This window comes from Python bivittatus, unplaced genomic scaffold (genome assembly GCF_059951505.1).
Source record: "Python bivittatus isolate LINGU-HERP-01145 unplaced genomic scaffold, Pbiv_v1 ctg000980_np1212, whole genome shotgun sequence".
Taxonomy (NCBI): Eukaryota; Metazoa; Chordata; class Lepidosauria; order Squamata; family Pythonidae; genus Python; species Python bivittatus.
The window spans coordinates 23954371-23980489 of NW_028277125.1; the positions used below are offsets into that span (position 1 = coordinate 23954371).

The 26119-nt window shown below is 36.0% G+C and overlaps 2 protein-coding genes across 2 annotated transcripts in view; one reads left to right on the forward strand and one right to left on the reverse strand.

The window, feature by feature from the left end:
* The window catches only part of MED12L (mediator complex subunit 12L), a 190729-nt gene that overhangs the window by 81017 nt on the left and 83593 nt on the right, over window positions 1-26119 (reverse strand). The window lies entirely within an intron of this gene.
* On the forward strand, window positions 19421-24284 carry GPR87 (G protein-coupled receptor 87). Its single transcript, XM_025172233.2, has 2 exons — window positions 19421-19547; window positions 23245-24284. Exons 1-2 carry the CDS (start codon window positions 19445-19447, stop codon window positions 24282-24284), a joined length of 1143 nt encoding a protein of 380 aa, XP_025028001.1. The 5' UTR covers window positions 19421-19444.

The following is a 26119-nucleotide window of genomic DNA, read 5'->3' on the forward strand; positions in this document are numbered from 1 at the left end:
ATTAGTGGCCTTTGTTAATGCCATAATCAGCCTACAATTTCAAGACAGCAGCAGCTGCAAGTAAATTGCAAGCTTCCTATCCCATATTATGTTTGTTGCTTGAAAGGGCTGGCTGAATATCAACCATCTCATCTATTGCTACCAATTTTGTATTAGGAAATTTGTAACTCTCAGTTTAATGCAACCTTAAGGACACATCCCAAAGAACCATGTAAAGAACCCAATTCCATGTGATTTTCTTTTTTCTACTTTCCACTAAAAAAGCAACATACTTAACACAGCCTGTAAATATATGCGAGCAAACCATACCGCACAATAGTAAAGGGTTTACATTTAGTGATGGGTATACACTATCATATAAAAGTGTTTTTAAAAAGGTGTGCCAAAGGTTGAGAAATAATTTCAGCTTCTTTCATCTTTTAATGAGGGAAGCTTAATTCATTTATTTATATTTATTTATATATCAAATTTGTCACCACCCTTCTCGTTGAATGACTCTGGGCGGTTTACAAAACAGTTAAAATCAATTAAAATTACAAAATTACAATAATAAATAGAAAATAAATAGATCCAAGAATGATTGGCAATTAATGTGTTATAAAAAAAGAAGGAGAAAATGAGAGCCCAAATTAAGTATATCAATTCCTTTCCTTTCCCTCCCTCCCTCCCTCCCTTCCCTCCTTTGTAAGCCTTAGAAACTATGTGGGCTATGGGCCATTTCAGAATCACATCAGTGCTTATGACTGAATCAGCTTTCACTGAGGATAGGTCTAAGTTAGAAGCATCTTCTTAAGATTTACTTTCCATTGGGTAGTGAGTTTCTGTTATGGATGGAAGAAGAGGAGTCCATCTGACATGTGAATTCTGAATTTCTGTCAGCAAGCTCACAATTGTTTCACACAAAAATCCACTCATACTCTCCCAAACCTTGGTACATTTCAGAGATAATTTTAAGGTGGTCAGGGAGCTATTATCTAACACCGAGCCTCTCATGGGAAAAATGCCCACTTTAAGAAACCAAAGTGTTTAGAGGTAGGTGCAAGAAAGTATCTTCTATTGGCATGCACAACTACAGGGATCACTGGGCTCTTGGCCACAATAATGCAAAAAAGCCCCAAACTGAGCAAAGCTATGGGTAATATACTGTCAGAGTGTTACACAGCAAAGATAAAGAAAGCAATGTAAATCATATTACAACCTTTACAGCTGGAATGTTACATCAAATAATGCTATGGGATGTCCTTATTATGGTCTGACCCAGTGCCTCTAAATTCCACATTCCTACAAAGGCTCCAAGCCCACCCTTTCTACTGATACACCTTCTAACAAAAATATATTTTATTGCACCCATATAGTATCTCTTTTCAGACTAGGAAAAGGGAAACAATCTGGTTTCTGTTATTTGCCCCTTTCCCCTTCAGGGTCATCCATTTCAGTTCTTCTGCTCTAATATACATTTTAGAACCGTAAGGAAAGGGTGGAATATTATTTGTCCCCCACAAAGCCCAAAGCAATAAATGAGTAGTAGGCTTAACATAACAATAAAACAAAAAGCTTTAGAATAAATCAGTAGCTGGATTACGAAAGAAGCCTTTCAGATATTCAATATTCAGATACTTTTATTTTTGTAAAAATTAACACTCATCTGCAAGTCTGTATCTCAGAGGCCCAAATTTCTTTCTTAAAAAGAACAGTTACTATTTGACCAAAGTTGACAAATATTGTTAGAATACATATAAGAGATAATCTACAATCAAAAAGAATTTTATTTATAATATGCCCTCCTCAAAGTGCAATCCAACCCCAATAAAAAATTAACAAGAACAGCAGTTAAAATTTTATTCCACAAAAGGAATAAAATCAAAGTCTATCATAATCTATTTACAATTCAGTGAAAACAGTGCTATAACAGCTATAAACACCTAAACCTACCTACCATCTAACTCTGCTAATAATATTTATAGTAAAACAGCCCTGTTGGCATTCTTCGAATCTGCTTAGAACCATTTTTACCAGTCAGTCTGCTTTATTGAATAACTAGGTTTTCAAAACCTTCTTAAATGCATCCAAGGAAGTGTGAAGCTGGAATGTGGGGGAGGGAGGAGGATGGAATTCCATAATCAAGAACCCACACCCTGAAATGCATACAAATGGGACTGATCAGCAACAAACACAATGCTTGGATAATGGTTGTTCTTTATAGTTGATCGTATTTTTATTGTGTCATGATACATTGTTCAGAATTGAGTTAAATATAATGCTGGACATCTGTGTACAGTGGGGAAAGTGATATAATCACCTCTCCTGGGAACAAATAAATCCCATTTATTTGTTGCCCTCCTGGGAACAATAAATCCCATTTAGAATGTAAAAGAATCAGAGAGTGAAACTGCAGGAGAAGTTGAATGATTGAAGCATTTTGGCCTGCGAGGACAAATACAGAGTTTATGTAACTTGAGGAACATAAGTGAGATACAGACTGAATGAGTCAGCAGTGGGAGGGTTTAGAGTGCTTCTAGCTCAGAGAGAGAGAGAATAAGTTGATTACACAATAAGCACAACAAACTATGGAAACATTGACAAGAAATCCATAAAAACAACATTGTGATAAATGTCTTTAATATTGTTACAATTAAGAAATGTAAGCATTTTTGTCATAAGCAGGGTCAGCTTTAGGCTAAAGCTGAGCAGGCACTGGCTTAGGGTACCAAAACGTAGGTGACATCAACACCATCCCTCCTTCCAAATCATTATAAAGTGCTAATCTTCACATCAGCAGGATGTGGAGTCATCAGTCAATGTGGCCTAGGGGCACTATATACCCTTGCACTGGCATTGGTCACAAGTATGTGATTTCTGTTGGCTCAGTGGCCACACCAGCCTTTACACAGCTTGTTAAGGGATACACTCCCACAGCGGGGGAGGTTTGCAGGATTGTCTGTTGGGGGGGGCAAAAAAATCAAGATAGTGGGCCCAACTGCTTGATGGAATCCGTGTCCCTTCTTTGCAATGCAGTTTTACATCTGGGATTTAAGTGAACTGAACCTCATGCTTGCAAACATCATACTTAAAGAATTTGTAACTCACAAATAAGCTTTTAAAATGAATAATAAAGATAATTTTAATGTGCAATTGATACCACGAATCATGCACTGCATCCTTGTATTTATTTATTTTCTAATGAAAGTCTCTAAACCTCTACTGTATTAGAGGCTGAGAATGCTAACTTGGTACAAGTTTGTCTGGCTTTTCATCCAACACTTTGCAAACTAGGTTTTTAAATATTACCTCTAAACTGGATAGTATCTCTTCCCTGTTCACTCCCATGCCATTATTTATTACGACATTCTTGCTAATCCACTTGTATTACAAATGAAATAATACTCCAAATGGACCCTCAACTACCTACTTTGTATTTGGCATTATTTATGTTAGTAACATCATGGTGTTTTCCATTATATCATGACTAACCCTAACGAGCCCTAGCTTGTGAGCTGGCAAATAAATGTCTATGTCTGAAGCAAATCAAAGCTCAGTTTCAACTACCTTAGTACAATAACTGTGTTAACCCTCTGAACTGTTTTGAATGGCCAAATACAAAAGTAAAAATGTATATGCAGCCCCAGTATATCTTCTAATTCAATTATAGAGTTGTTTCATGAGATGGGTGGTGACAAATCTGATAAATAAATAAAATAATAAATATGTTGCCACAACGTTAGGCCTATCGTTTTTGGACTGTAAAAATTGGGATAATCACTAGATGGCAGCAAGGAGATTAAAAATCACTCCCACCCAGACTCTTGCAGGCCAAATAAGGTACACGTAACAATAATATGTAAGTTAACAGAAGTTAAAAGAAACCGATTTATCAACAATATGCAATTAGCTGTAGTTTTAATATTCTTACATGAAAAAAACTGAAGCTTTAGTTAAATAACAATGACATTTAGACAGAAATAACTTGTCGTATTGCAGAGGACATAAAAGACACTCTAGAAAACTGTTTCCTTCTGGTTTGTACAAAATTATATAGGTAGTCTTCTTTTAGCGACTGCCTTGCTTAATGACTGTTTGCAGTTATGATGGTGATGAAAAGATAACTTTACAACTAATCCTCGCATTTAAGACCTTCACAGGTCTGTAAAGCAAAGAAAGCTGAAGTAAGATTGTAAGCAGAGTTGTGGTTTCACTTAGCGCCTGCTTTGCTTAATGACCGAGTTGCCAGTCCCAATTGCAGTTGCTAAATGAGGACTACCTGTAATCTGGTAAATGCCAAAGTTCATCATATGCAAATTTTCTTCTCTTAGAAAAGCTCATTTGGCAAAAAATGACAGTAAGCAGAGAAGCAAGTTCAGACTTTTCCCCCAAATCTTTGCAGGTAAAAATAATGGTCAGGTAATGTTTTATTTGCATTTTGTGTCTCTTCTGGATTAAAGTCAGTCTAAACAATGATATCTCACTCAGATGTCCCCTAGCATCCTGCTATAGTACAGTATCAAAAAGACAGCATAAAAATCTTAATTGCTTTATTCACTGCTAACGTGTCACATATGAATATAAACTGGTTTTCCTCTGCCCCTTTGAATCATTTTCTCTGTGGAGCATGATTATTTTTTAAACAGTGCTGCTCCTTGCACATATCTCAAATGAAAGGTAAACATCTTCAACATAACATCATCTTATATTGGTAAAACATGTTTTTCCAACCTTTTATACTGTTGTCACAGTGCAATCACAGCCTGTTTCTTTAATTTTACCCTTGACTCAGGAAATGAGCTCTAATTTCCAAATCTCACCTACACTAGTCTGTGAGTCATCCCTAGGTACTGAGACAGCCAGTTGCTCAAGCGCTTCCTTGCTGAAGCCATTTGGAACAGGAGTGCATCCATTTCAGGCACAGAAGACCTGAAGGGCATTAACTGAGGATCAGATGCTACCCCTTCTTATTAACAAATCCACTTTACTTAAAGAGTTTTTAAGTAAACTTCCACTCTGGATATATGTTTACTTTTTTTCCCGGTGCAAGCAAACAAGATTTTTTTTTTTTTAATTTTTTGGAAAGAAAACAATGCAACCTGGAGGCAGTAGGGGAAAAATGAAGAAAGAAAAATGACAGGTAATTTTTTAAAATTCTCAGAAAGGTATTATACGGGTGGTCATGATTGAATGTTATGTTACTTCATTATCTGGTTGTTCAACAAGGAAATGTAATTTGGGGTCAAGTGCAATGAGTGAGAAGAAAAGTGGTTCTGAGTTTAGGCTTTGACTGATCTCTATAGATAAAATAAATCTATACTGATCTTTGTTTCATCAATTATAAAAAGATAAAGAAGTTGTTCTATATGTAAAAGAGCAGTAAGTTGCAAATATAGTATTACACGCAAAGTAGTATTCTATTATGAAATTTGTATCTTCCAAATTTAAAAAAAAAATGAAAGAATCCTCCTAGAACTTGATCAAGCTTGATCTTGTTAAAAAAACAACAACATTGGATTTAAACTCTTTTAATTGTACTAACGATACAGAAGGAGTTTGGAAATCATGCTAGCACATGTCAGATTAGAAATCTCTAGAAACTACCATAAACAAGAGTATTAAAATTCCTCATCTTTAAACACCATAAATGTAGTTACCAAGGTTGCAGTTTTATAAAAATTTACCTAGGAATAAGAGACAAAGTACAGGACAGTACTGTAAATTGCTCTAATGGGCAATTTATCTGGAAGACAGCTGATCTGAAATAATATTTCATAATATTAATAATAATAATATTAATAAATAATAATAATAAAGAAAGCTTAGAAATAAGTCCTGTAAAAATATTAAAGCTTTCCTACTTATATTTAATATCTTCCCATTCTTTTGTTTATGTGAAAGTGTAAAGCTTCTGTTACGCATTATTTTGAATAATTCCTCAAAAGTTGCACATTAGCATATGTATTACTTTGGGTTTTTACTAAATTAAGTATTCTTTATACACAGAATTACTAAATATGTAGAATTATTCAATATGTAAACATAATTTGTTGATTCATTCAAAAGCAGAATCAAAAGCCAAGTGCCGTTGTTTGTACCTTATTTTCAACTAAGGGGTCGTGAGACCTGATCTCTTTATTAGCAACAGAAAATTACGTGAACGTATGGAGAGTCACTATATACAAAAAAATCATTTTTGACTCACAGTGGCATATGAGATGAACCATAGGGGTAGTCCACAAGTTCTGAACGTTCTTAGCCTGTCCTTTCCTTTCTTATCCCTTTTCATCTACAACTTTCCCCGTTACGTAGAAGTCTTCTTTCACTAGTCTCCATTCTTTAATTATGATTGCCTTTCCTCCACTCCCAACCCTAAAGGAACTCTGGACAGAGCGAACTCACTCAACTATACAATTCCTTGTGCATGTAATAGCATGCTGTATTCTCTGGGTTACTCCACTTCCAAGCTGTCTAGCAGCTTAGGACATGCTGTTCTATACAATACATTCTTCAAGTTCTTAAAGGTATTACAGTGCCCAGTACACTCTTACAACCTATTCTGGATGTATTTACACCAAGTAAAAAGCAGAGATGGCTGTGAAATGCCAAATGGTAAAAGGCGAGTCTGTAATGATAAAAGGCAAGTGTGTAATGATTTATTGGAATTAATTTTGTGCATCCTTTAATTTGCTCCAGAATAGAGCAGCTCTTCAATTTGCCAAATTTATTTTAAGCAGACAGATTAAAGTTGGGAGTTGAGAAATTATAGGAATTTAGTTTGAATATGAACTATCTTATCTTCATTGCTCATCTCTGAGTATCTTTTTCTTTAAAAAAAAAAAAGATGGCTTGTGAAGTTAAATAAACATAACTTTACAGGAATGATGGGATAGCAAGAGATTATTTTAGCAGCCAAGTCAATGAATGATGAGAATACTTCACTAGAAATACCGCATTTTAAGATTCCAGGTGAAATGCCAGTACAATTGGTATAAAGGTTAAATAATCTATTTGAGGCAGTCCCCAAATACCAGACTCCTTTATGCTATGTATAATAGATCACAGCATAATCTACTATGTTATGCTCTATTATACATAGCGTAAAGGACTGCTGTTTCTAAAGCAGGATATACTTAGAGTAGGTTAATTACTTCACAAATACAATGTTATTTATACACTGGTTTCTCTTTTACTATTTCAATTACAAATGTTTGCCTTTTTTGTTCTAACCTACACCTTTTAATTTTGCATTTTTTAAAGTCTGAAAAATAGAGGTAATGTGTAATAACCATTCTTACTAACAATAGCAGTCAAACTAAATGTATTTATACAAATGCTGTCAAATTCACATGAAAAGATTTATACAGGAAATGAAAATAATATTATCTCCTTTACTCATAGTTTGATGCATCCTATGACATTAAGCAAATTGTCCTAGCTTTTGTCCACAATTAGAAATTAAATGAGAAAAAAAAGAGACCAGTGAAGGAAGGCATGAGTAGAGATTCCAAGATTTGAAATACCAGAAGTCTTGACCTTGGAAGAAGAAATCAAAAGAATGCCATGGGTCATGGTCCAAGGATCATAAGAGGGCATCCTAAGCAGCCATGAACCCAGTGTTCATAGTTTACTTGACCTTAACATGTGCCATTATTACCATATTGGGTTTTTATTTTTTCCATATCTCATTGTAGAAAATCTAAATACTTTTAACATGGAAAAGGCAGCAAAACAATTCACAAAATGGAAAGAAAATGGAAATTAATATGGGCAATATATTCCACCAGTGTCAGGATTTTAAAGCAAAATATTCCTTTTCTCAAGCATGTATCACAATTTTTATGGCATAAAGGAATAGAGTTACAAGAATTTCAACAACTGAGCTATTTTCCATGTAGAAATGATTTACAATATCTCCTAAAACAACTGTATGGAAACTTTTGTAATTTCCTTGTAACCGCTTTTCTGTCAAGTGGTGAGGGGGTAGGCCTTTTCACTGATAATGGAGGAATCTGCAAGTGTCCATTTACAAAACCATCTCTTGAAATCTTTCTTACCTAAAAATTTATAATTTGATTGACAAAGGAATATATCATGCATTTCAAATTGTATAAGAATCTTACAATGGAAAGGCCTAATAGGTAACTTTCCTTTTGATTCAATTTTATTGTAAAGCAGTGTTTCTCAATCTTGACAACTTTAAGATGTCTGGACTGGCTGGGGAATTCTGGGAGTTGAAGTCCACGCATCTTAAAGTTGCCAGAGTTGAGAAACACTGATGTAAAGAAAAGGAAACTTGGTCAGTTGGCAACAAAATCAGAAAATGAACATAAACTGCAGCTACAATTATCATTCCCATTGTTTCTTAAAGCCAGTGTTGTCTTATTCTGTTTCTTAATTTTTCTGCAAGTTTCAAGCATAGAATTGTCTTTCTCAGATACATTAAATAAGATTAATTTAAATAGAACTCCAGCATGCATGTAAAACTATCTCTAATGACTTGGAACAACTTTGCACCCTCCAAATCCAACTGTTAGAATTCCCAACTAACAAAGTCATACTTATCATGTATCCTGGGAACTCTCTTCCCAACATATCTAGAGATCACCAGTTAGGAATGTTAGCTTAGTGACCATGAGCCCACCTCATCTCTCACTGATATTGGTACTACTGTTTCAAGCATGTTGAATGTTGGCATAAACAGCAAGGCATGGTATACATTCAATAATAAATCTTTAATAAAATAATACATTCAAAATTATTTTGATCGCATGCAGAATGATGACATCAGTCAGAAACATTTAAAAGACTATGCTTCAGTAAATGTTATTCAAAGACACAAATACAGGTTCATGTTTTATCCCCATAAACATGGGTAAGAGGCACTGTTTACCGTATATGACATTGTGGTAGAAAATGCACATGCAGCCTAGTATATATTTCTTTACAAAGAACTTACCAAAACAGCCTTAGAGGATCCAAACTATTGTTTTATTAAATACAGTGAGTCATCGGACCTTTGAACTTGGGGTCAAAGAGTCCCGATGCAAGATTGTAAGATGAGCAGTAAAACCGTTAGACAGTGACATACATTGTTAGTTAGTAATGAAGATGACAAGTTCTTGCTGAGTCTCTTTATCTTGGAGTGTAAGATAAGAGTGTCCTTTGATATGTGTTGTTTTTATATGTGATAAGGATACACAGAGCCATCCCATCATCCTTCAGGTATCTGTCTCCTAAGGAACCAGCCTTTCTTATAGACCAAGGAATAAGGCCCAGGAGCAAGAATTGATACTAGGTCATACAACTAGATCTTATCATCTGCAAACTGAATATTATTGCAATACCTTGATCATTACCTTATACTTCAGCTACAGCATGCTGGTAGACAACTAACTTTATTGATTAAACTAAGTAGTACCTGGGCTAGCATTTGCAGTTGTGAATATCCTAGTTAAATAATGTTTTCCACACATGGGCAAGATATTCCAGAGTTTGCACACAGTATAAGAGTTTTGCACTTCTGTAACAGCAAAAATTACCAAGTGACTCTTCAGTATCAGTGACAATACAAAATTGATTGTCCCAAACCTCTATGGATACATGCAACAGATTTATTTATCTAAAACAAGGGTGGTATATGGAGATTGCAGGCATTAGGCAGTTTCCCTTGATGCCCCTGAGTCTTCTTGTCTGCTATTTTCAAAGATTCTTTTAATAAAAATAGTTGCATAGCAAACTGGCACATTGCAAAGCAAAGCACATAGCTTCATAGTTATTGGGTGAGAACACCTTTAGACTTCCTCAGTGAGACCGTAGAGTCAATTTTCTGATAAATGGATGCTTTGTGTTTGATCATGACCACCATGGCAGCCATTTTATGAATAAGAAAGTCTACCATGGTAGCTATTGTGTGGGTGCCCACAATGCCTTCTCAAAATCAAACATGCATCCGGCACTGCCTTCAGTCTGAAATATTGTGGTTTTTATTAGCAGAGGTAGCAGAGGGCAAGAACGGAACAGCTAATCCAGAGACAAACATGGCATTCTTTTTCCAACTAAAGGGACTTGTTACAGTTGTTACAGTTCCCAACTAAAGGGACTTGTTCCAACTTGTTCCAGTTAAAATATAAATACAGATATATTTCCAACATACCGTGGTCTTCTATAAATTTTAATTACAAGCCTAATTAACAACCTGGTATGTATTTATGTACAAAGCTTCCTTGGAATTCCTTCACTGTTTTAATTGCTATGTGACATTTCTCATGCACCTGACAAGAAGACAAAAATCCAGCCCAGATACAGTTGCGGCAGCCTGTCCTGACATAAGAGCATCTTAAGAATTAGGGCAATTTTATTTCCTTAGCTCTAGAACAGGTTCAATAGAACAAAGCAATACAATCCATTTCCTCTGGTAATCCTAAATTAAGATGGGCTTGAAAGTAAAATCAAATATATAGTCAGAGAGTACATATACTATAGAAAAAAGAAATCCAGTGTATACTGCCTCCACTCCAGCTGTTTTCTGGAACTTCTTACTAACTTTGTATAGGACTAATTATTTAGGACTAAAATTATGTTAAGAGTTTCCTTCAGAGTAAGATATGTCAACAGATAGACAATTGCACTGTTGTACAGGGGCAGCAGTATCTTGAACACAATCACAGCAGGAAGATAAAGAATGTTTTAATTTGTTGCTTCCTGTTACAGTCCCAGAGTAGATTAGTTAACTACATTACCAATTTGCAAATGGTACGGAACAATACATTTATTTTCTTTAAAGCCTCTCCGTGCCTAAATTAAGATCATTTTCCTGCTCAGTTAGTACCATGAGTAGTCAAGACCAAAAGTATTCAATCAAGGTACTGTAGAGTTTGGACTTTACCTGTTTTAATTTACTAAATATTGTCTAAACTATTTTATACTATACTAACACAGATATGCCATCTTGAAATAATAATGAAACATATTTCTTAACTATCAGGTAGTAAATCAATATTATAGAAGAAAAGTTTGCTCCATAAATTGATTATACACCACAGTTAATTCGTTACTTTTTCATCTCTTATACCTTCTCCTTTTTTATTCAGTTTTAAACAAAATATTTGGACTGTAAGCATCCTAGACCTTGCATAATTTCAGCATAGATACAATGGAGAAAGTAGTTTTGCTTCCTGCATGATGTATGCTTTGCACTTGGAAGAAAAATATAAAGCAGAATTGTGATACACATTGAGGGACAGGCTATGTTAAATTAACACTTCTGTCACTTGGGATGTGCAACTCTATAGAATATAATTAAGGGACATCATTGTCCATCAGGCTGACCTTGAATCTAATCTGGTAAAGGAAGAATATTCTGTGCCATTTTTTCAGGATTATTCCATCTCTGAAAATATTTCTAATTAATATATTGTTGTTATGGGAAAAACGGTGGTTTACTTCTGCTTTCAACATGTTTTCATCCTTCAACATCTTTTCATTAGCCAGTCAAGTCAAACAGCTGCCACACTGCTTGTAGCTCAAACAACTTCCTTCTGTTTGGAAGGTCAATATTCTGGCAATTGAATGCATACCAACTAAGATAATGCAGATTTTCTGGAGTTCAATAACCTAGTTACTTGGTTAGCCTTATTATTTTATCTTTATGCTAACAATGTTTAAGCTATTTGTTTTTGAATTTTGCTTTGTTATATATACACTGTCATTTCCTAGAATGGCTATAATAGTTATAATAAAACGGTCAACATATTATATTCCCTCATTTATAGTTGTTTTTTTTTATCCATTAAGATGTATCAATGCTAGTAACAGAGTAGATTTATTTATTTATTTATTTATTTATTTATTTATTTATTTATTTGCAGGGCTTATGTTGCCACCTACCTCATACAATGACACTAGGGAGCTCACAACAATCCAAAAAATAGTTAAAAACAAAGATACTCTTCCCCCCAGATGTCAGACCAAACATACTTACAGCTCAACTCCCCCATCCTAGCCCAATTCTTGGGGGAAGACCCAGCTCTTCACAGCCCTCCAGAAGGCTAAAAGGATAGGGATTCCTCTGATCTTAGATGGGAGGCTGTTACAAAGGACTGGGGTAGCCATCGAGAAGGCACACTTCCAAGATCCCATAAGATGGCAACATTTAAGGGCAGGAACCTGGAACACACCAACCCTATCTAACCTAGTAGGATGAGCAGATATCCTCAGGGAGAGGCAGTCCCACAAGTAACCTGGCCCTATGCCATGTAGGGATTTAAAACTGATAACCAGCACCTTGAATCACATCTGGAAAGCAAATGGAACGCAGCAGCGGTGTTACTCAGTTGAACCACAGGACACCCAAAACTGTGTGTGCTACTGCATTCTGGACTACTTGCAGCTTCCAGATGGTCTTCAAGTGCAGCCCCACATAGAGTGCATTGCTGTAATCCAAACAGGAGGTGACTAAGGCATAGGTGACTGTAAGCAAGGCTTCACAGTCCAGGAATTCTACAGAACAAAGTACATGTGGTACAAAAGTGTAGAATTTTTGCTCAGTGAACTTCTAATAACATTCAACATTCTTACATCGCTTTATAGTAACACAGTATTTGAAGATTTATTCTTAAGCAGAATTAAGTGTTTGAATTTGTGGGACAAAAATGTGGGGAAAAGTGAAACTGAGAAATTCATGCTGCCTAAAGGGGGGAAAATTCAAAAGAATCATAAAGTCATGTTTTATTGGCTACGTAGACATAAATAAAGGTTGTAAGAAATAATGGTGAAATAATTTTTTATCCTTCAGTAATGTTACACATACTACTTTACCTTCTACCAACAGACTGTCTGACTGGGGCATTGTTCCTTCTGACCTAGATGAGGCAGCTCAAGGGAGCCTATAAAAAACCTAGTTACCAGCGAGTGAGTTCACTGAGTCAGTAAATAGGGATAGCAAATAGAGGGCTTACAATAAGTTTGGTGGGGGAGGTCAGAAGGTAGTATCTTCTGTGAACTGTAGAGCAGAGAAAACAAACAGGGAAGTTCTGCATGGGACTTTGACTAGGAGAGTCAGCAGTTGACCTCAGATCTTTCTACAAAACTGCATAGAGTATAGGAAATAAACAGGGAGAAATAGAAACCCTAATGGGAACACAAATATGTCATGATAGGCATCACTGAAACTTGGAGTGAACACATGATTGGCACACAGCACTGGAAGGTTACAACTTATTCAAAAAGATCTCCATTAATAACATTTGATAGGTATAGATCTAGTTGGTGGGAAAACATCACCAGGAAATTGCCCTCTTATGGCCTTTCCCCAGAGGTTTTCTTGGCTTCAACAAAAGCCAGGGTACTGAAGCAGAGGACTGAAAATACAGAAATCCAAAATGACGTCAGTCAAACATTATTTACATTTACAATCTTGCACTTGACATAAAAAAAAATACTTGCAAAAAAAGATCAGGAATCAGCACATGGAAATTCTGTTGAAAGTTTGTATAAGGATAAATGGAAAGAGAAACAAAAATAATACTGTCCTGGAGATTATTATGGACTGCCTGAGCAGACAAAAGATACATATCAGGGCTTTCTGTGTCAGATGACAAGTCTGAGGCATATGATAGGGATAATGGGAGATTTCAATTATCCAGACATCTGCTAGGAATCTTACTGTGACAAGCTGGACCTCTAACAAATACTTGTCCTCTCTTGCTGACAACTTTATATGGCAGATAATGGAAGAAGGAACAGGGTGTCCTGCTTTCCTAAATCTCTCACCAATGTGTTGAGAAAAATCGAAGTGACTGTTACCTTGGGGAATAACAATTATGTTATCATTGAATTCAGTATATCCAGGGGAAAAGGAACTGAGAAGAGTTAGACCTGCATACCTTAGAACTGTGGATTCTAATGAAAGCCAATGGCAGGTAAGTCAGATCCTATGGCTTAAAACCACGAAGAAGAAAAGTGTCCAGGAAGAATGAGAAATCCTACAAAATGAGATACTGAAGGAGCCATCTTATTTTGTACATCAAGGAAAAAAACATTAGAGACATTAAGAGACAAATGTGGATCTCCCTAAAATGCTGAAGAGAAAAAGGGACATGGATAGGAAATGAAACACATAACCAATGAAGAATACAAAGAACATGATGCCTTCAGAAACTGGTTGGAATGGTATTAAAAAGATTAAAGCTAAGCATGAACTGAGATTTATAAGAGAAACCAAAGGCAACAGAATGGTTCTTTAGGTACAGTAGAGAAAAAGGAAAGCCAAAGTAGGTATAGGACCATGGTAAAGAGAAGGTGGTGAATTGGTAATGGGTGGTGATGAGAAAATAAAGTTTTTAAGTCCTATTTTGCATTGCTTTTCTCTCAAAATGGAAACAGAGCCCAGTTATTAATTGTTATGCCATTGGAGGATGTGGGACCTGCAGTTTAACAGACAAAGAGGGAGTAACAGAGATCTTAGCTAATTTAAATGATGAAACTAACAGAAGTGAGAGCAGAACTGCTGTCTTTGAGAATCTGTGAGAACTCCTGGAAGATTGGTGTGGTCCCAGGAGACTGGAAGAGAACAAATCCCATCCCCATCTTCAAAAATGATGGGGGTGGGGAAAAACCCAGTAAATACAGACCTATCAAAGTTCTCCAACAGATTATTAAACAGCATGTTTGTGAGCACTTGGATAGGCATGCTACAATTAACAGGAGTTAGCAAAGGTTTAGTTGCTAATGAATCATGTCAGATGAACATTATTTCCTTCAACAGTTACTAGTTTAGTAGATTAGGGGAATATTGTACACATATTACAGTATACCTGGATCTCAGCAAAGCTTTGATTGGGCGATGGTTGTAATGACCTAAGTTGTTCTCAGCAAAGCTTTCTACAGAGTCTTTCATGATATTCTCCTTTTAAAAATGGTGAAATATGGGCTAAGTGGACTCAAACCATCTGAATGACTTCATCTAAGGAAGGCCTGTTCATGCCTCCTCTTCAGCTTGGAGAAAAATATCAAGTGCACTGCCACAGGGGCCTGTCCTAGGGCCTCTGCTGTTCAACATTTTTACCAATGGCATGATAAGGAAGATGAATGAATCTCCTTTAAAATATTAGCCACCCATTGCAGTTCTATGTGATCTGCAGAAATACAAGGAAGTAGGTCAGTCTAGATGTCAGAAGTAACTTCCTGACTGTGCAAGTAGTCAGCCCAGTACATGGCTAGGACAGGGAGTGGTGAATTCTACCTTGCTGGAGGTCTTCAAACAAAAGTTGGATAGTCCTCTGTCAGAAATGCTCTAGTGAATCTTACATAGTACAGGAGTTGCAGGAGATGTGTCAGGCCTAGCCCAAAGAACTCCTGGAGACCATGCAGGTTCAATCAGCAAGGTTTATTTGCCAGCACCTGTTTACAGAATCTTCTCAGACTGACTAGCAGTTCCCAGGCACAACTCTCTACTATCTTCTGGAATGTTTAGGGATGCGCCAGCTTTCTCCATTCCAGTCCATCACAAGATGACCTCTAACATTCCTCTCAATTCTATAATTCTATGAGTTATTAAAAGACAATTTGACACTGTGACTAGACATATATTAACCTAACCAAATTCTGATACTGACCTAACAGTACAGTAAAATGTCAATATAAGGAATCAGTTGGGTAGGGTGATGTCCTAACTGTATTCCTTGAAAGCTTTCCTCTACTCAAACAGTGATGTTTGTTTTGATTGAAGATATATATAAAAGATGCATGGCTACATTTACCAAACTGTGCATTACATGCCTTACTTGCTCTGATAAATATAGCAAACTTTGTCTGGGGGGGAAAAAAAAACTAGCATCGTTTTGTCCAAGATTCTTCACCTCAAAACTGGAAGAATGGCTAAAACACACAGGAAAGCACCAAGGCACTTCTTTTATCATATTTGAAAAAACTAAACTTGCCTTAATCCACTGTGGTAAAAACTCCTCAGAATTAAAGATGGCAACATTTTAGTTGAAATACCAAGTGCTGGGGTGGGTGCTCCACCGCTGCACACAATTACCTAAAACCCCCTCTTGTCAAATTCAGTAAAAGATATGCAAGGAACACATGTCCTCACCCCGAGCAAGCAGCTCCTCCATTTCTATCAGAGCAGAGAAGCAGCATCTCTTTTCTCCAACAGAACATAGTCTCTGTCAACCTGCTACATATTTATTTCACAGGCTGCAAGAAAGAAAGGGCATTAATAGCAGGCTACATCAAAAACACATCCATTATTCAAATTATTACATTGCCTTTAATCTGATGCTGGAAAAAAACAAGACAAAACAGATGGAAATGGAAATGGAAAACCAGGCTGAGATTTGTATGCTCTTTATGCAATGCTTTCTATCATCCTTCATTTTGATGTGTACATAAATAGATCAGATATTATTAGCTTTTATCCTTCAATCAATCATTTTGTTTCTTGTGTAAGACTGTTACCTCTGTACCCAAACCAGTCCATTAACTTTACTGACAAATTATACAGTATGTGCAACACTGTACATACTTTTTATACATTTATTCCATATGGCAAGCTCTAACTTTATAGATGCTATACAGTAACACAATCTATAAAAATCCGTAGTTAAAAATATTCCTCTTTTCTCTTAAATTCTTGTGGAAACAGCCATGTAGTACACTAGCAAAGGACAACTTAACCCTTTGTTGACATTCAAATTATCGTATCAATCCTAGAGTATTTACAACATACCTATTGAAGGTTTTAAAGAATGTGTTTGGGCACACCTGGTTATGATTACGTGGGTTTGAATAATAAGCAACTTATATTGACTGCAAGGCAGTGGAACTGTTTTGTTGAGGGGAACTTTTGACATCTTAAATGCTATCACAGCTGAATTCCTTAAAGGACAAGATTCAGATGTTTAGGACCCAATAGGCAATTAAAAGAAATGAAGCAAGAAGACTTGTTTTGTCATAAAATGTCAAAAATGCACAAAATGGACAAAAATGCACAAAATGGGAATCAAAGGGATTGTCACTCCCTTCTGAATGTACAAGTAGAAATCATATGCTGTACATTTGGCAAAATAAGATGTGCAGGCAAACTTCAGTTGGCCATGAAAGTTCAGAATGACTTTAAGACATGATGGACAGCAGAATTTATAATAGCTTCCATTGGGAGATTCAAAATAAATTAGTTGACTTTCATCCCTTCCTATCCCATCCCCATACACACACTCTTCTTTAAATGTTACTTGATTTTAAAACCATTTCCAACCTTGTAACATATGTTCTTTTTGCATCATAATTTGTCTTATATTATTTTAATAGACTATACCTGCTTGAAACTCACTGTCACTAATTGCATAGGTTGCCATAAGGAGGGTTAATGCATTTGGAAAGACTGCTGTACTGGATGAATCTCTGATTAATTCCAAATATGTTTCTAACACATACTGTATCACCATCTCTAGGAGCTCAAATAATAGGCTATTCCCATTATTTCTCCATTTCCAAAATACTCAAAGTAAGCTGAACACAATTTCTGGTGGTAGGGCTTTCCTCCAATTTAACAAGCTCTCTGTATTAATTACAAAGGCAATTTAATAAAAGGCAGTAAAAGATCTTTATAAAAATAATTTCATGACAGTGAAACTTTTTAAGTATTTCTTTAGATTTATTACAGGTTTACACTACTTTCATTATTCTAAAAGCAATTAGCAGATTAGTTTCATACTAATGAAACTCATTTGCTCTCCAATTTCCATAAAGACCCTCACTGCTGGTTATTAATAAAAATACTACATAAAAAAAGCATAGTGTCAATATGGCAGTAGTTAATATCAGCAAAACATCTATCATAGAGCAATCCTAAATGACTATCCACAGCTTGCTTCCATTACTACATCTGTTCTCTCTGCAACATCTATAGCATGCTTTCAATCCACCAGATGTATCACTACTTCCCTTCTTTCAATGTCACTTTGAATGAATCCCCAAAAAATTATTCAAGTATCAGAAATTCTTACTACTTAAATGGGATACAAATTTACATTCAGTCTGGGTTCAGTTCATTTTGGATCCCTACCTTCTTACTTGGTTGCATTCTTAGAGATACACAAAGAAGATTATAGACTTGAAGTAATTTCTGTTGTTCTTTGAAGTGTACATTTTTATCAAGGAAAGATTTCAGCCTTTCATATAAAATATGATAGTCCCAACACACTGCTTAGATATTGTCTTCTTCACTTTCTCACTCTCTCACATACCCAGAACTTCCCTTCTTCAAGCAGTCTCAAATGCATCCAGTAATTTGAAGTTTTTAAATCCCAGTAAATCATAGACCTGTTTATGCAATACCTACCGTAAATAAACATTATTTTGCTATTATCTAAACATTAGGCATACAAACTATTTTATTTTCCCAGTGCCCAAAACACAGCAGAGCATCTCGTATTCAGTAATTCTTGTATAGGTCCCAAAGATACTTCTGTGCACAAGAACAATATTGCTGGTTGGAAAATGTCCTTTATAGATACAGACTAAAACGAAGAAAAAAGTCTGTGCCCACTAAAAAAACATTGCGCGGGAAAGCCTCTGCTGACAAATATTTATTTATTTATCTGATTTATCCCCACCTCAGTCTGAAGGGACTTCCAATGCATGCAGAAAGTCAAGGTTAGCTCTGCTTATCCATAGCTTGTATATACACTCAAATTCTCAGATTACACCTGAAGCAGTTTTGTACATGAAAATAGCACAATGAAACTAAGTTGAGTAGGGGTTCGATGACTTATACAAACAGCAGAAAATCCCTGCACAGTCACGCAAATGATCTCCACATCTTACTATTTTTTCCTGGTTAAATAATTCTAAGAACAGAATAATTCAATAGTATTTTTTCCTTTGTTTACAATGAGAGTTTTCCGTAATATATTTAACTTTTATGCAACTGGAAAGCATTACTATTTCTCGATTTGAATAAACTGCTGCCTCTCAACTTTACAGCAGAGACTGCTGGTAGAGCTCAGCTATTCTATGGTTGTTGAAAATGACCCTGATCTTTTTCTGTTGAGAAAGAATGGATTAAAAAAGAGGAGTATGGTTCAATCAGAAGGCTAAAATCAAATAGGAAGCATCAATATAGGAGGATGCAAGCTGTGTTAACAAATTAGAAATATGGCCATTCTTGGGAGACACTGAATATTAACACTGCTTGAAATTGAGTATTCCCTATACCAGCCAAACCAAGGCCACTGATTTCAGGAACTCAGTTTGTGTTCATTAGTAAGATAAGGAAAGAAACTTAATGCATAAAATAATGGCAATACAGAAAGTAAAATATTTTTTAACAAAGGTACCATCATCTCCCTCTGCTCCTTTCCCTGTCCAGTTATAGATAGTTACACTGAATTACTTGTTCACTGTAAATATTTTCATTTCCTATATTTTTCAGAAATTAAAATTTGCACAATCCGTGATGTGCCGCAGATCAGTTGCCACCAACATGACTTCTGAAAAGCATTTGATGTGCAAATCAACAGTAATAATGGGGTCTAATATATCATATCTGAACCTTACAGGTAATTGCTTTTTTTTAGAAAAAAGGAAAAAGAAGGAATTCCATCTCTTTTAAACAGTTTCCTCTGCTTTTTTAGCATAATTTTGTAAGACTTACATAACATTTAGCAGTTAAATGTTATGATTATTTCATTCCTATTTAACACTGGAATTACAAATGTATCAGTTTTAACTCTCTGGCCTTATATATATATTTCTCCTTTCAAGTCAGTCTCAATTCCTGGTGACTGCCTAGAGGAGACCCTGCAGTTTTCTTGGCAAGGTTTTTCAGCAGTGGTCTGCCATTGCCTCCAGAAAGTGACTGGCCCAAGGTCACCCAGCTGGCTTCGTGCCTAAGGCAGGACTAGAATTCACAGTCTCCTGGTTTGTAGTCTGGTGCCTTAATCACTAAACCAAACTGGCTCTCAGCCTTATAGTAAGTACAGTACTTTTTCTAATCCACATATAACATTTAAGAAAATTTGCCTGAGCCCTTGAACAATCTATGTTCTTGATGAAGCCCTATAATATTGATAGGAAGGAAGCAAATATTAGGATTAAGCTTTAGTTGCTCCATTTAAGTAAACATATGTTTTCCCACAAAATTATACCTTTATTATACATAAAAACAATGCAGTTTCATGAAGCTTCTGGAGAAACCTTTTAGCTTCTTGTGAGGAATCCCCAATTTCATTAGGCATTACTAGAAGGCATCAGAAAATAATTTCTTTTGAATGAGACCAGAAAAAAGTGCCCTTTCCTCCTTGTAACCATTATTTTTATACTAAATTTGAAAAGTCTAAAACAGCCAAAAAAAGAAAGAGAGAAGAGATGCTAAGTGCTTAAGCCTCAGTTTATTTCATGTTATCTGAAATGCCAATACCATCAATATTAGCATAACATTTAATATTCAATAAAATATTCAATACTAGTTTTAGCCCAGGAACACAATATTATTTCAGATCATCAGATGAACATAACAGGAGAAGCCTATCAATATTCAGAGTTTTAAATGACAAAATCCAACAAGATAAAACACCTTAGAAGGCGGCTTTTTTTTCCTTTTATTTATTTTGTACAACATTTCCTCATCTAACAAGAATAAAGTATAATGTTAAACGCTGGAATTGTTAAAGTTAATACTGTATTATTAAAAAGGACAAATTTCATTTTTTAAAAAATAAAACCTAAGCACATTTCATGAGAACACTTTATATTCATTAACTACCTGTTAACATGCATTCTTGTTTAGCTAACGTTAAGTCAACTCAATTAAAGAAGCAATAGTATTTATGCTAGAAATTAGGGAGAAAAAAATCCAAACTTCACAAAGGCAGTAACTTTATTATGCCAATTCAAGTTTTATAGATACAGTTCAAAGGTCAGCCATATTTCCTTCCCTGTGTCCTTTTTCTTATTTTTCATAAATTTGCCTCCTATTATAATAAACTAAAAGATTGCAATGATTATGCAAAACTTTAATTGGCCTAATAAAGTTATTACATTGTTACTATTAAAGTTATCTAATTGGTCTAAAAGTTATTACATTATTTAATTTTAAAAAGCCCCCACAACTCCTGTATTGCTAAATCCATGCCTAGGGGGACATAGACTGATAAAGTTTTAGTTTTTCCAATCTAAAGCCATCTTAAAAGCATAAATAAAGTTATTCTGTTAGTTACTCCATCTTTATCATTTATTTTATTTATCTTTACAAATGTTATTCCTTTTATAAATGATAGTCATAGAGCACTGGGTTGCAGATCTTTCTCAGTTCAGCTCTTCCCTCCCATAAACTCTTTCCTCCTTTTCTATGTTCATCCTTCTGGCTGCAGCAATGTTAACCATGCTTAATATTAACTAGGGTGCAAGTAGTATAGGATTTGTAACCAGCTACGAATATGCAGCCCAATTCAGGATAGATGATCCATGCTTGTATTTTCTTTCTGCTTAGAAAAGCAATGACACTGGCATAAATTTAGGATTAGATTCCAACTTGCCTCTCCAATCCTACTTTTTCCTTCATTCAGTAGATCAAACGTATCTTACTGCACAGTCTCATATTTTAGATGTAGGGTATTCCAAAGAAAAAGGTTTCAAAGTTTTCTTAGGCAGCTTGTCCTACTGCTGAACTGGTCTTAATAATTATGAACATAACAAATGTGTTCAAGACCTACTTTTTCATCAGTGCTCTTTGTGTCTTTGTCTAAGTCTTCAGAGACTAAGCTCAACAAGCCCTCGCATGCAGCAGGAACTTACTCATCTGTATCACTAAATGTACTCACTATTTAAAACAATGTACTCTCTGCCACCTCATTGCTGTAATTGTGGTCTAAAGCTCTTTTTTATACAGTACTAACCCAGCAGTATAACTATTTTCTTGAAATACTAGTACTGTTGCTGAAAGGCAGCTTTAGAGGAAAAACTTGCCCAAATGCTTTAGATGTCAAACTTTATACGACCATCTGCAGAAGAGTACTAGAAATCTTGACTTAAAATCTGTTGAGTCTAGTTCTCTGTTTCTTGTAGTGGTCAACCAAGAGCTTCCGAAAAACTCATGAAGATGGATTAAAGCAACAATAATTTCCTGGCGTTGTTCCTTAGTGATTGTATTCAGTTGAATATGGAAACACACGCCCAATTATCATGCCCAATAGCTCTCTTCCTAGACACTCTCCCTATGTAAAATAAGAGACCTTGAAGTGATCTTTGAGAACATCTAGTCCAACACACAGCTCAGTGCTGATTTCTTGCAACTTCAGCATTTCTGAAAGCTTGCCATATATTCTGCTAACCATAACCTCTGCTTAAATATTTCCTACTAATAAGAGATATCCCCCAAGAAAGTCTATTCCACTGCTGCACAATTCTTCCATTTGATAGTTTCTTCTAATGCTGAACTTTGCCTTTTTATAGTTTTCACCCATTAATTCTAGTTCTGCTGTCTGAAGCAATTTCTCAATTACATGTTCACAATTACTTGAATTCAAGCATTTGCAGGAGGTTTGTGTGAATGTGTGTATGTGCATTAATAGGCAGTTATAACCAAATGCTCTTTAATAATCAACTGCATGAAACTCCCAGTTTCCTATCCACACAATCCAAAATAACCTGATGTTAAAGCACTAATTGTCATGGTTTAGTAGCTCATACACCATCTCTGTAGTCATAATAAAAACAGTACAAAAAGTAGATTAGTTTCAACGACAGTTATATAGGCAGACCTGTTAGAATATCTGTCAGTTTTTAAAGAACTGTATGCTTTAATCCTACAATGCTGAATAGTAGTTAGGAAAGAGATTTTCAGTTGAGGGGATGCCTAGAAAGTACTTTTTAAAGACTCCTGGTTAGAGCAAAGAGGGGTACATCTCTCCTACTGTGCCCCATCCAGCATAGTATTGAGTTGTCATAATGAAGGAGAGTGACACAGGTCACACTGCAGATTCTTATGACTTATCATCCTGGGTCTTTTGGTGGATTTTCCTCATTTCTTCCTCCACTGAAAAACAAATAGAATATGCAATTCTAGAAGTAATTTGTGGACCTGTTTTCATATGGCTTCATGTGTTAATTAGGATCAAAAGAGAAATGTGAGTCAGACTTTTCTGCACATCATGCAGAGCCAGCTTCAATGTGTTTATGATTTTGGTTAATACTTAGCTGAGAGCATCGTTGAAATAGCTACAATTTTTAACCAACTTTTAACCATCATTCCTATAGATCATCAACCTCCGGGTCAAGACATCCCTATTTTGGCCAATTATTCACAAGATCTAATTGGGAATTCTACCAATAATGAATTTACAACTATTGTTTTACCTATGCTTTACCTCCTTATATTCTTGGCAAGCATCTTTCTGAATAGCTTGGCAGTATGGATTTTCTTCCACATCAGAAGCAAGACCAGCTTTATTTTTTACCTCAAAAACATTGTAGTTGCAGACTTGCTGATGACTCTCACATTTCCTTTTAAAATTATTCAAGATTCAAGACTGGGGCCATGGCATTTCCATTTTTTCCTATGCCGGTATACAAAAGTTTTGTTTTACGCCAGCATGTATACAACAATTGTTTTTCTTGGACTTATTAGCCTGGACCGATATCTAAAAGTGGTGAAACCATTCGGAGATTCCAGGATGTACAGCATTACTTTCACCAAGATTCTGTCACTGGTTGTTTGGATTGTTATGGCATTTTTAGCTTTGCCAGATATGGTCTTCACTAATAGTTACCCAACCAGGATAAATACTGGCGACTGCTTAAAACTGAAAACCCCACTGGGAGTCAAATGGCACAACGCTGTCATTTACATCAATAACGGCATATTTGTAATTGTGTTGATTGTATTAATAGGATGTTATATTGAAATATCCAAATATATCTATAAATCAAGCAAGCAGTTTATCAGCACTTCAAGTCGCAAGAGGAAACACAGTCAAAGCATAAGGGTTGTTGTGACTGTATTCTTTATTTGCTTTTTGCCATACCATCTGTGCACAATACTTTTTAATTTCTGTCAACTAGATTATTATTTAGATGATTCTGCACAGAATATTTTGTACTACTGCAAGGAAGTGACTATTTTCCTATCGGCATGCAATGTCTGCCTAGATCCAATCATCTATTTTTTTATGTGTAGATCATTTTCACGAAGGCTTTTCAGAAAATCAAACATTCACACAAGGAGTGAAAGCATCAGATCACTTCAGAGTATCAGGAAGTCAGAGGTGCGCATTTATCATGAATATATTGATTTGTGACATTATTGCCGAGCATTTTTTTTAAAAAAAACTTTATTTGTATCAATGTTTACTATTTGTAAATAAAAGTGTTTTGCTTGTTTTACAAATTTGAATACATTTTGCACAGCATATTATTAACATTTACATCATTTCTACGGTTTTCAGTGTGCAAAGGAGGCAGGCAGCCCAGGAACTATTACAAAGTATATGTCCATCTGACAACTGAGAAGGATCTTTTCCTTACGTTAGAAAAGATATACGGTGCCATCTAGCGGAGATAATCAGGATTATGATACAATGCAAGGATCTTTGATTGGCACAAACAATGCTGTCTAAGGGCAATTCAAAACTGTAGGCTAAGCTGCTTTTCTCCCATGCTGCTTCCAGCTGTTTCTAGAGCCAACTTCAGAAATTCCACTCCAGAGTCCCGCAAGTTGGCAATGGGACTCGGCTGGTGTTCAGCCTGGACCATAACCCCAAGATCCCCTATTTCTTGCTCTGCCCATCCTTGCCTTGCTGATGCATTCCTGTGTGGACTGGCTTACCTTTTCCTTTAGGGACTGTTCCCTCCTAACTAGTCTTCATGTTTTTCCTTTACTTTCCCAGATGTTTGCACACATGGATGCTTTTACTCCCCCTCCCTGCCCTACCCTTCCCATATTATGACTTTTGACACTAACACAGACCCTTTCCTTTTTGCCCTTATGGTACCATCATTGCTGTCATGTTACAGTACTCAAAGCATTTGGGAACAGGTTGTCCTTTTACTTCCCCCCTGCTCTGAAGATCCATGGGAATTTTGCAGCAAGGAACACTGATCATTCAGCTTCACAGAAACAAAATAGTAATGTTCCTACTTTGCAACTTAAGGAAGTTTAAAAAATAAAGGAAAGGATAGAGAAGTTTTGCAGTACTGAGGTTGAGGGTGGGAAATCAGGAGAACCACGTTTAACTCAGCCTGGGTAGAACCCAAAAGGGAGGCCACTGGGAGATGTAAGGACTGAATGGAGCATCAGCTTCTAGGGTTAAGGATAGCTCATTGATTTAATTGGTCATTGGTGGATCAACCCAAGATTATGAAAAAATAGCATTTGTCAACCATCAGAGAACATTGTGGCCTGGTAGACCAGAACAAAATGGCTGCACGGGGCAATGACCCACCACTGGAGGGGAGGGGGCATGCAAGACGCTTCAGCCAATCAGAGCTAGGTTGTCATTAGACTGAAAGGAAGCACTGAAGACCATCTGCTTAGGTCAGAAAACAGCAGGTTTGAACCTGAAGCTGGAAAACACAGATGTGAGGTTCATTTGCATTGGGCTGGGAAAGGGAGGAAGAGGGTGTCACAGGTTCCAGCATTCAGGAAATGATGGGGTGGTTGTACTGGCAATGGGCCAAGCAGAAAGGATCATCTAGGGTTCTGCCCTAACTCACAATTGCCTAACTGAGATTGTGTAAGACTTAAGTGAGGGCACAATACAATCAGTTTAGGGAGAGAACCCATAATAAGCTAGTTTTAATTCTCCTGCTCACAACATAGGAGACAGCTTTTTCCAATCTAGTTTCCAGTCAGGTTACTTTTGGCTTAAACCACAAGAATAATTTAAATAGCAAATTAATAATCAAGTGAGGATTCACTCTATGCCAAGATAAGTGGTAGCATTCCAATCTATTTTCTCCTTGAAGAAAAGAAATTAAAATTAAAGCCAATCCTTATTGCTCATATTTATAGTATCACCTGGGTATAAAGTATGAAAAGTAGATTAGCTGCTCCACAAAATTTTCCTAATGCAATCATAATGCAGATCTTTAAAATGAGCAATAGAACTGAACATGCCATTTTGAATTTTATCAA

Coding starts and splice junctions, on each gene's coding strand:
- GPR87 (XM_025172233.2), top strand. CDS start 19,445: ATGTGCCGCAGATCAGTTGCCACCAACATGACTTCTGAAAAGCATTTG. Junction 19,548..23,244: donor ATCATATCTGAACCTTACAG/GTAATTGCTTTT, acceptor TCATTCCTATAG/ATCATCAACCTCCGGGTCAA.